This window comes from Argentina silus (genome assembly GCF_951799395.1).
Source record: "Argentina silus genome assembly, chromosome: 4".
Classification (NCBI taxonomy): Eukaryota; Metazoa; Chordata; class Actinopteri; order Argentiniformes; family Argentinidae; genus Argentina; species Argentina silus.
In genome coordinates, this window is record NC_139658.1 from 9,625,879 (window position 1) to 9,638,289 (window position 12,411).

Genomic DNA, 12,411 nt, shown 5'->3' on the forward strand with positions numbered 1-12,411 from the left:
AGGAATCGAACCCACAACCTAAGCGTTGTTAGCACCATGCTCTACCAACTGAGCCTCAGAGGACTACTACTACTAGAACATGCTATGTACACTCACCTAGCACTCCATATTAGGAACACCTGTACACCTTCTCATGGTGGAGGTGGTGGAATGGTGTGGGGAATGTTTTCTTGGCACACGTTGGGCCCGTTAGTACCAATCAATCATCGCTTGAATGCCACAGCCTAGTTGAGTATTGTTGCTGACCATGTGCATCCCTTCATGGCCACAATTTACCCAACTTCTAATGCCTACTTCCAGCATGATAATACACTATGTCACAAAGCAAAAGTCGTCTCAAAAAGTTCAGTGTTCTTCAGTGGCCTTCCCAGTCACCGGATCTGAATCCAATAGATCCAACACCTTTGAGATGTGGTAGAACGGGAGAATTGCAGCAGGTATTGCGTGATGCAATCATGTCATCATGGACCAGAATCTCAAAGAAATGTTTCTAACATCTTGTGGAATCAATGCCACAAAGAATTGAGGCTGTTCTGAGAGCAAAGGGAGGCCCTACCCAGTATTAGTATAGTGTTCCTAATAAAGTGTTTAGTGAGTGTTTCTATATACTATGTGCTATATGCAGACCAAATCAAAATGACTCAAAATGAAATTCTCCCCATAAGTATGAGCTCTTCATAAAGCACCATAGCCTCTGGACTTGGTAGGCCAGACTGTTGTGTCTGATGGATTCAGACATTATCTGTGAGGGATTATCTTTTTTCCCCAGCTCATTCAAAAACACCTGTCTGCACAAAAACACACACACACACACACACACACACACACACACACACACACACACACACACAAAAAAGGTTGGAGAAAGCTGATTTTTCCCTCCCAAATAGCGTGGTGGGAAATCCACATAGCTGTGTTCTGAGTCCAAGCAGAGTGTTTCTGTTTGGCCCTGGTCTTAACCAACTGTTCTGATGCCCTGGTCTTAACCAACTGTTCTGATGCCCTGGTCTTAACCAACTGTTCTGATGCCCTGGTCTTAACCAACTGTTCTGATGCCCTGGTCTTAACCAACTGTTCTGATGCCCTAGTAAGATAGAAACAGGGTAGTTATTAGTAAACCAGAGGTCAACGTTTCAACCACACCAAAGCATGATTTGATTACGTCACAAAAGCACCGGTGATTGAGTTACATCATGTTGCAGAGATAATAACCAGGCCGATCTCTCTCCTGTCATAGCAGAGTGTCTTTGAGGCACACGCACTAATCACTGGTGTGCTCCATCACCATGGTTTCCGCAGACATCCCTCATCACAACCAGTCACACTCCTCTCGCACCATCACTGCTGGTGTGAGCTCTGAGGAGAACCGCCCGTCAATACAAGGGAAGACGGATCTCTAAATGATGATCTAATTTCTCATACTGTACCTTCATCCAGTTTAAACTTAGCTGGTGAATATCATTTACATATTGAGCTGCTCTTCCACTTATTTTTGTATGTAGAAAAGCACAGGTGGAGAATTGCATCAGCAAAACCTGCATTCATTCCAGTCAGCTAGCTTGCCAAACGAAACTGAGATCAGCTCTTCACTGCATGGTAGATAACTATGAGCTTGGTCGGCTATACAAGACCAGGAGGGGAAACTGAAATTCAGACAATGGAGTTGAGGGTTGAGATACTGTAATATGTCAATACAATTGGTTATCATACTTTTTTTTTATCCATTCTATCCCCTTGTCCATTCTCGTGTAAAGAGTGTCTGTCTGGCAATCATATTGCAAGCCTTGACCAACAGAGGGCGCTGTGGAACCATGAATTCTGTATGTCACTGCTCTACAACGTTATGAGTTTTCTGACCATCCATTGAGATGTGACAGTTAGATGAGGCAGCATTATCAACATGATCTGGGGTTGTGATTATCATAGGATTGTCGATGGACCTAATCAAGTCTACACCCACGCCTTGTATATTGTTAGTGTCTATCATCTGCTAATGTTTCCTCTGTCAATTACTGTGTGGGGAACAGCTCTTGCCCATCCATTATAAAGTCTCTCACACAGGTCAAAATGAGCTCTTTAATTTGGCCTGTCAGATGGATGAGGTAGAATGGGATAAGTGATGGTCCTGTGAAAGCCAATAAGGGCATTCCTCAGCCAGCGGGCGTACAGTCACCCGTCCACAATGTCCCACTAGGGTGCTACTGACAAAGCTACTGAAGGAAGGGGGGTTGGGAGGGAGGGGGCAGTGGGATTGGTCTATGGTGGTCAACCTCCAGGGAGGACCCCCCTCATCCCCTCTCACTGCCCAGCCTCGCCCCACACCGCTGAGGCACACACACACACACACACCATGAGCACGGGGGGCAAGCCAGCCGAGACACGGCTCGACCTGGAGGACATCGAGGAGCAGGAGGAGACCCCGCTGTGGGTCCGACGTCCGATACCACCGGGGGGACATGGAGAGGGAGTACCAGAGAACCAGGTGGAGGTAGAGGTTGAGGATGAGGTGCAAACCGAGGAGAATTCTGTTTCTGCTCACAGTGACACAAGGCCTCTTGTTAACGATAGGGATCCAAAGGGAGTCAACAAGTGTCTGAAGGTAACACACACACACACAAACACACACACACACACACACACACACACACACACACACACATACACACACACACACACACACACACACACACACACACACACACACACATGCACAAACGTATACACACACACACGCATGCATGCACACACACACACACACACACACACACACACACACACACACACACACACACACACACACACACACACACACACATGCACATGCAGATGCACATACACACACACAGCACAGCACAGCACAGCACAGCACAGCACAGCACAGCACAGCACACACAGCACAGCACACACAGTACAGACGGTAAACTCTAAGGTACAGTACAGTGGTGGTTTAGACAGAAGGAGGACGGTAAATGCTCTGTTTGTACAAACCCCAACCTCCTCTGTTGACTTCTAGATTACACAGAAGGTAAACAGAGAGGACCGAAGCAAGAGAGCTGTTGTGGTTATAATGATGTATTGACATTGTAAGACACACTGAACGTGAAAAGAACATCCATAAATAGCCAGTGGGGAAACACTTTTGAAGAGATGTCATACTTGCACATACTTCTATATACTTCTATATATATCAACTTGTTTACTGTGTTAAGATGAGCTTACACGCATATCCCAAAGCTCTTCTCTTTAATGGTATGATTTAGTCTGTCTCTGTCTCTGAGGGGAGATTGTGACACTGTGTATGCAATAGAGAATATCTGCTTTTCATCAATGTGGCATCCGATGGTAGACAGCAGTGTGTTGTGCAATGCTGACCTCAAGTGGATGGAGCTGACACAGTCTGCGTGTCATCTCATCAGAGCTTGCAGATCAGTGAAGGGCTCATCCTCACAGAGACCCAATGAGTGATCAGTCAAGTCTCATGATTTGCAGTGGGTTTACATCAGAGTGTGATAGTAACATGTCTATGAGTCCTAGTTATTGAGGTCAAGTATGGAAACAACAATCCGTTTACATCCAAGAAACTCTTTTGTCAAAGCTTCCTCTCACCACCCCTGTCATACACTAAATACTAAAAGGAGAGCATGCATTGACCTTTGTTTCCCCTGTGTCCCCTGAGGTGACCTTCGTGGACGTCATAGCAGAGCCACCCTCGGTTCGGAGCTTCGATAAGGTGTGGCTGTGGAGCCACGCCCTATTTGAGGTGTCCAGACTGTGGTTCTACCGCCTCATCTCCCTCCTCCTGGCCGTGCCCGTCTCGCTGGTGGCCGGGGTCCTCTTCGCCGTGCTCAGCTGCCTGCACATCTGGTGGGTCCATTCGACCTTGTAGGAGTTTGTTGTGTTACTGCAGGGTGATAGATGATTATATGTCATTTCAGAATTCAGAAAACGCTATTGTCCCGCTCTTGGGCGATCGGTTTCGCAGCTGTATAAAAGACATTGCGCATAATGCACGTTAGAAAACGTGATATATAAACACAACAAATGAATATACAGATACACACACATATCATAGTAAAGCGCAGCATCAGTGATGAAAAGGGCTAGGTTGAGCCAGGTGGGGGCAGTCAATACCAGTGGAAACCGGTGGAGGGAAAAATCAGAGGACGGATACACGTTTTTGATTCCATTCCATGCATTCCTCAGCGAGGTGATTCCAACATCATTAGACGCTTTTGTACACAATTATTTAGCTTCCTGCGCAGTGACATAATATGAAATATTATTGTGGCCAATGTGGGAATCAATATGCTGCAAGCACTGTGCTCTAAAAACCAGAGCATTTACTGTTTATGCGAGCCGTTGGCCAAAGTGTTTAATAATTCTCAAGTCCTATTCCTCTCTGTGACTCCCCAGGTTGATTATGCCCTGTATGCAGCTCTTCCTGATCAACATGCACTGGGTTCAGACAGTGTGGGGCAGCGTGCTGAACATCGCCATAGCCCCCTTCTTTAAGAGCATGGGGAAGTGCTGTGGAGGCATCAACATCCGTCTGGCTCGGGACTAATACATTAACAGCACTGTCAGCAGGCAAGCTGCTGAGGGAGTTTTAAGGGGTGAGGGAAGGAATACTGCAAGGGGGAGCAGCGGGGAAAGTGCTACTGGAGGCCAAGTGTTCAGAAGAGAGGAACCGAGTCGTTAGCAATCATGTTGCATTGTACTCGGCGAGGGACAGATTCATTAAACATCACTTGTAATATTTTTTTTGTACATATCGAAAGGAAATGACATAAATAATCTCAAATGACATCTGTTTCCTGTTTTGATTAGCACACATTTCACAATGGTGAGAACACACACATGTAAACACACGTATGTGCAGACAAAAACACACACACACACACACACACACACACGCACGCACGCACACGTGCACACACACACGTATGTGCAGACAAAAACACACGCACGCACACACACACGTATGTGTAGACAAAAACACGCACACACACACACACACACATACTGAGTTAACAAGATCAGCATTGCTGGATTCATTTTCCATGAAGATACCTACACTGAAAAAAAAAGACTCATCAGATTTTTATGATAGAATTATTGATTGATAACTATTTATTTATGTTATTATCGTATGACTTTTACGATCTCATTATTACTACTTCAATAAAATAAATCAGTATTGAGTAAACACATGGGCACATTTCATTCAGTCCATCTCCCCCTCCTGTCAAGAGTCACAGCTGGTCAGACCTCACACACTGCCTCTTTGGTGGAGGCTCTATCACCTCTCTCTCTCTCTCTCTCTCTCTCTCTCTCTCTCTCTCTCTCTCTCTGGCCAGGCCTTTCTTTTCCTCAGCTGTGTCACTCTGTGTTTGTAGACCTCACACTCTGAGCAGCAGACTCTTGTAGCACAGTGCCTTCCTCTTCTAGGTCGTCCTCTTCTGAATCAGTGTTCCTGCACTCTCCTTCCCCCCCCTCCCCCTCTCCTCGTCACTGTAACATCTAACACTATTGTCCCAGACAGCCTGTATCCCCTCCAGACTCTCACCCTGGAGATCCAACTCACTACCCTCCTAGTGGAGATGGATCCAGGGCTCTGTTACCATATCGCCTTGTTGTCTCTCTCTCTCTCTCTCACTCTCTCTCTCATGCACACACATATACCAACACACACACACACACACACACACACACACACACACACACACACACACACACACACACACACACACACACACACCTCCCACTGACTAAAATACCTTATGTTACTGTCTCTAAGCCATATACTGTACAAACGTAATTATGGCCTTCTGTCAGGAGATTAGGTTACATTACATCAAAAATACTTCTGCAACATTTCTCAGTCAATTAGGTTTGTTCTCTCTGCCGGTCTGTTCATGGTCTGTTCTCTCTGCTACTGTCTGGCAGACGGTATCGGTGCATCCGGTCTCAGACTGACAGTTTCTACCTCCAGGCCATAAGACTTTTGAACAGCTAACCCTAGCTGCACTGAAGGCTATTTGCACTGTTGCTAGCTTACAAAGTAAACATTTCATAGCAAAATGTACAACCTCTATTTATATGTGGTGGACAGGGTGCACCCGCAAAAAGAGACCTTGGTCTCAGTGTGTTTTCCTTGGATAAATAAATGTTGATAAACTTGACCACTCAACAGTTTTTGAGTCTCAAATTTCTGGACTGCCAGGGCCAGTCATGCAGCTTCATACAGGTAAGAACACACACACACAAAAATTACCCTCTTGAATGTGAACCTCTTCTGCACATGTGCAAAACATCTTTGCACAATAATTCAATCAGCAATCAGTCCTTATTCATGCATAAAGGAGGTCACCTCTGAGTTGATATTTGCAAAAATGGACCAAGTAAGAGGCAGAGGGCAAGGACAAAGGAGAGGTAGAGGGGCCCATAGAGGTAGAGGGGCCCATAGAGGTAGAGGGGCCCATAGAGGTAGAAGGGTCTATAGAGGTAGAGGGGTTCATAGAGGTAGAGGGGCTCATAGAGGTAGAGGGGCCCATAGAGGTAGAGGGGTCCATAGAGGTAGAGGGGTTCATTGGGGTAGAGGGGTTCAGATGCGGGTAGTGGAGTAGTTCAGAGGGGAATACAAAGTCTTTCATGCCACAGTTATTGACCAAGTTGTCAATCATGGCCTTTCCATGAGAGAGGCTGGGCAGTGGGCATCAACTGTGGCATCAATCGTAAGAATATTCAGGAACGAATATTCATAACGAATATGTGTGTGTGTGTGTGTGTGTGTGTGTGTGTGTGTGTGTGTGTGTGTGTGTGTGTGTGTGTGTGTGTGTGTGTGTGTGTGTGCGCACAAATATGTTTGTGTCCGCGAATATGTTTGGGTGTGAGATAGAAAAATGAGCTATTTATGACTTCCACAATACTTTATAAATTATTGACAAAGTTGAGAATATTTAGCAACAAACAGTGGACAATAGAGTACAGTATGCTGCTTTTGGATGAAGAAAGCATTTAAATGACTGTTGAACAATTTGCTTTCATGTTGCTTTCACATTTTCTGAGGTAACATTCCATTTCTCTCACCCCAGTGAACCCTAGGAAGTCTGCTCCGAGCATCAAAGTGCGCTTCCTGACAGAGACCTACGCACTAGCAGGGACATACCACCCAGCTGGAGTGCTTCACCTTGATGGAATGTGAGTTAATACCATTCCTCATTCCATTTTATGCATAACAATGAGGTCTACAACTCCGAGGGCCAGGGACACACCAGGGACGCATTAATGTGCAAGGTAGGGAAGATACACACACACACACACACACATCAGAGATCCATCACCAAGCAAGGGCACACACACACACACACACACACCAAATTAAAAGCATAGACATTGTTTGATTAGTTTCCCACAGAGAAATCTCACTAAAAAAAAGACTCATCCGAATTTTTCTTTATTTTTATTCTTTATTTATCTTATATTATTACTTTTATCTGATGTTATTACTTTTGTATTACTACTACTACTTAAACAAAATAATTAAGTATTGAGTAAACACATGGGTACAGTCCATTCAATCAGTAAGACCTGGAGGTCCCCGGAATGGCCTCCAGTTCATCCATCTCCCCCTCTGAGTCGGAGCTCACACGCTGCCTCTTTTGTGGAGGCTCCACCACCTCTTCACGCTGCCTGTTTTGTGGAGGCTCCACCACCTCTTCACGCTGCCTCTTTTGTGGAGGCTCCACCACCTCTTCACGCTGCCTCTTTTGTGGAGGTTCCACCACCTCTTCACGCTGCCTCTTTTGTGGAGGCTCCACCACCTCTTCACGCTGCCTCTTTTGTGGAGGCTCCACCACCTCTTCACGCTGCCTCTTTTGTGGAGGCTCCACCACCTCTTCACGCTGCCTCTTTTGTGGAGGCTCCACCACCTCTTCACGCTGCCTGTTTTGTGGAGGCTCCACCACCTCTTCACGCTGCCTGTTTATCTCTTGCTCTCTTCTCTCTCTCCGGGCCTTTCTCTTCAGCTTTTTCATTCTTCGCTCATAGACCTCACGCTCTCTGGAGCGGACCCATTTAGCATAGTCCTCCCGTTCTGAGTGGAAGCAGGACCGCCTCGCCCTCTCCTTCATAGACAGGGAGCTGTTGGACTGTAGCTGTGAGAGGTGGTACTGTTCTACAGAGATGAGCTCGTTGAACAGGTTCTGCTGGCACCGCTCCATGCAGTCCAACTGTTGGAGACTGAGCGTGTCAGGCTGCAAAGTAGTCTGAATGCAAGGCGTGGCAGGCTGTAGAAAAATATGAGGTCAGGATGTGTGAGATAATCTGACTTGTTTCTGCCTAACATTTCTCAAATGGTGCAAAATTTCATGATTTCTTTAAACTGTTTTAACTGTGATGAGAGTTTAGTAAATAGAGAGGTACTCACTACAGCTGGGAGCACCCGGGGTAGGCTTGGTGCAGGGGGGGGATTGAATGTCCCCACGTATCTGAGGTCATCCACTCTGATTGCCCCAGGGGGCAGCACTGGGGCAGCGGGCATGTTGGGTGCACCAGCATTGCGAGAGGGGGCCGTCTGCTCTGGCAAGCAAGATCGAGAAGAGGAAGGCTGTAGAAAATGAAGTCAGGATATGTTTTGGAGAACTTTTACCATTCATTCATCCCAAATGCAGATAATCTGACTTGTTTCTGGCAACCATTTATCAAAAGGTGCACAATTTAACACAAATTGACAATTCATTGAAATGTTTTTTAACTGTGATGAGAGTTTGGTAGACAGAGAGGTACTCACTGGAGCAGTGAACTGAGCCTGGGGGGTCCACCATACTCTCCTCTCTGCAGCAGGGAGCACCTGGGGTGGGCGTGGTGCAGTGGGGGGGTATCCCACCATGGTGGGAGGCTGAGGGTGGTTGAATGTCCCCACGTATCTGAGGTTCGCGACTCTGATTGCCCCAGGGGGCAGCACTGGGGCAGCGGGCATGTTGGGTGTACCAGCATTGCGAGAGGGGGCCGCCTGCTCTGGCAAGCAAGGTTGAGAAGAGGAAGGCTGTAGAAAATGAAGTCAGGATATGTTTTGGAGAACTTTTACCATGTTAAATTCACTCATCTCAAATGCAGATAATCTGACTTGTTTCTGGCAATCATTTCTCAAATGGTGCACAATTTAACACAAATTAACAATTCGTTGAAAGTGTTTTTTAAACTGTGATGAGAGTTTGGTAGATAGAGAGATACTCACTGGAGCAGTGAACTGAGCCTGGGGGGTCCACCATACTCTCCTCTCTGCAGCAGGGAACACCTGGGTTGGGCATGGTGCAGTGGGGGGGTATCCCACCATGGAGGGAGGCTGAGGGTGGTTGAATGTCCCCACGTATCTGAGGTCCGCCACTCTTATTGTCCCAGGGGGCAGCACTGGGGCAGCAGGCATGTTGGGTGTACCAGCATTGCGAGAGGGGGCCGCCTGCTCTGGCAAGCAAGGCTGAGAAGAGGAAGGCTGTAGAAAATGAACAAATGATAGAATAAACAATTTAGTAAGATGTACAGTGACTTTTTACGAAAGTATAGACCATATAGTCTTGCTAGGAGATAAAAAGAGAGGCACTTACTGTGGACGTGGTGGGCTGTGCATCAGGTGTCCGCCTGTCTTCCTCTTCTGAATCAGAGGATGATGGAGGAGGAGGAGGAGGAGGCTGGAGAAAAAGTGGTCGGGATAAGTTTTGGAGAACTCTTACTATGGTAAATGTTATCAACCTACTTGTAGATTAACCGTCTTCTTTCTATTTCACTATTAGTTAACAGTATTGACAGTCTGGTAGAGAGATAGGTACTCACTGGAGCAGTGAACCAAGGCTGGGGTAACAGCATAGCTTCCTCCCCTACAGCACAGTGCACACGGAAATGGCTCAGTGCATCCCCTCCACGGAGGGTGACCGCCACTTCCTCTGGTGAGGAAGGTCGAGAAACTTCCTCTGGCGAGGAAGGTCGAGAAGAGGAAGACTGTAGAAGATGAACATATTAATAAAAATATGAATGACATTAAAAGAAAAGAAAATGAACATATTGTGAAATAAGCCAATAGGTAGGATATTGTATTATTCAGTCTAAATATCTTGCTGTGAGGTAAAAAGAGGGATATTTACTGTTGAAATGGTGTACTCAGACCACAGGTCTGAGTCCCGTGAATCATCCGATGCCGCAGACAGTGGGCTTGGTGGAGGTGAGACCTCCTCTTCTTCCTCCTGTACCACCAGTGGTCTAGGGGGCTGCACTATCTGCAGGTTGAAATTGCCCACATATCTCAGGGTCTGCCCTTGAAGGTTCACTGGGGTCGCGATCAGAGGGCCTAACAAGAAGTGTGGAATGGAAGGCTGTGGCTGACCTGAAAGACACATACAGTATACATGGTTGTAGAACTTAACAAGCAGTTCTATAAGCACTTAAACTCATTTTGAATTTGACTATTTGACTATTGAGAAGTACTTGAAAATAAGCCTTGGTAATTGCTATACTCTAGAAACAAATGCTGTAAAGTTTGAAACCCACCATTGTTGATGGAATTTGATGGTGGTCTAAGTTGTCTATTGTTGCCTTGTGGCAGTCTTGGGTCAGAGGGGTCAATTCGCTGAAAATTGAAGCTCATTTTGGAAAAAACAGGAATCTTTGGAAGCAGAAATGAATCATGTGTCTAGTTTTGGGGTTGTTACCACCAACACTGAATTCTAAATCAACATTGGCGCCTATCAACCAAACATTCTAGATTCCAACATTCCGTTGAAGTTGCTATATTTCATTGTGATATCATAGTCAAATGTCATTGTTTTTCTACAACTCAGAATTGCCATGGTAATGAAATGGAATGTATTCAAATCACTGGTGCTTATTTACCAAACATTCTAAATGTAAAAATCTACCTTGTTGTTTTGTTTGATTGTGATATTATCCTTTTCAAAAGTAAATTCATTTTGATCGTTCAGCATTTGCATGGCAATGGAAAAGAAGTGCTTGAGTTATCTTGTACTGTGATGTCACATAGTCTTCTTGCCATTGAGAATCACATGAACTGGACATTTTGTAAAATCTGTTCTGTGCTCATCTTCTGTACTTCTTTCTGTCTCTCTCTCTCTCACACACACACACACACATGCACACACGCACACACACACACACACACACACACACACACACACACACACACACACACACACACACACACACACGCACGCACGCACGCATACACCACACAAACCACTTCCCACTACCATTCCCCTTCTTGTTTATTAGGCCCTGCTGTAAAAATTCTAAAAAGTTTCTCATTGGTTATATGCCCAGTGTTTTCTATCATGCATAGTGTACTGTACTCTCCCAAGTAGCTAGTCTGAAATATACATAATGCACATGTATATGAAACCATAATTTTCAGTCCTTTTTTCAGTCTTCAATGTTGGTGAATTCCTGATGCCACCAACTCTCTCTCTCTCTCTCTCTCTCTCTCTCTCTCTCTCTCTCTCTCTCTCTCTCTCTCTCTCTCTCTCTCTCTCTCTCTGTCTGTCTGGTGAAAATTAAAAGTTCCCCCTGACAAAACAGATTAGGGTATGTAGCCAGTGATGCTTGTATACCCAGAGTCAGATAGGTGTGTTGAATTCGATTTTCTCCTGACTGCACAATCTTCTTCTGTCTGTCTCAGGAAAGTAGGCAATAGACCGTGTTTGCAAGTTGAAAGGGCTTTCTCTTTCCCAGAGTGATGGTGTCAAGTGAATCTGGGATGCACTTCTGAAGTATGCACTTCAGTGTCCTGTTACATCAACCAACAGTTACTGGTTGTGTCTTCTTGCAATACTTGTTGAGTTCAGTACCATGTCAGAGTTCTAAGTAAAATAAACAGGCTGGAGTTCTGTAAAGCCAGGTGGATTTAAACTTGAGTTCAGGATTCATGTATCCATGTTTAGTAGGATAGCAGTCCGCCTTACTAAAAGCACTCTAAAATTAGCTCAAGCTGCCGATTTGTCTCTAGAGCCTGAATAGGCTTTTGCAATTATCTCTTCTAAACACACTGCCTGCTGTCATTTGAATGAATGATGTGAACTTCAAAGGCCTACAGTAGCGCAGCTGTTGTGAGATACTGCTGCACACCAGGAACACACCACACCGTTGCTCATTGTAGTTTCTCGGCTCCGTCAGACAGTGCCTCTCTTTGGAGCAGCTCGGAGACACAGTGACATGTGAAACAGCCATGTTTCCCGGTCCGCTCCCATCTTCTTTGTAAACGATGAGTCATTTTGAAGGACAACTGCAGTGACTCATCCCTGCCCCTGGGAGACAACTGCTCTGGGATCTGAAGTGCATCAACAGTTGCAGGGAGGGAAAAAACACACACACCACACAAACCACTTCCCTTTGCTGTTTATTAGGCCC

At 45.7% G+C, this 12,411-nt stretch overlaps 1 protein-coding gene across 1 annotated transcript; it reads left to right on the forward strand.

Moving 5' to 3' along the window:
• Positions 1 to 2,350: 2,350 nt before the first annotated feature.
• LOC310803982 (caveolin-2-like) lies at positions 2,351 to 4,564 on the forward strand (the record flags this gene model as incomplete). Its single annotated transcript, XM_083669023.1, has 3 exons — positions 2,351 to 2,599; positions 3,677 to 3,864; positions 4,414 to 4,564. The coding sequence occupies 3 exons, from the start codon at positions 2,351 to 2,353 to the stop codon at positions 4,562 to 4,564; spliced, it is 588 nt and encodes a 195-aa protein (XP_083525149.1).
• Positions 4,565 to 12,411: the final 7,847 nt, after the last annotated feature.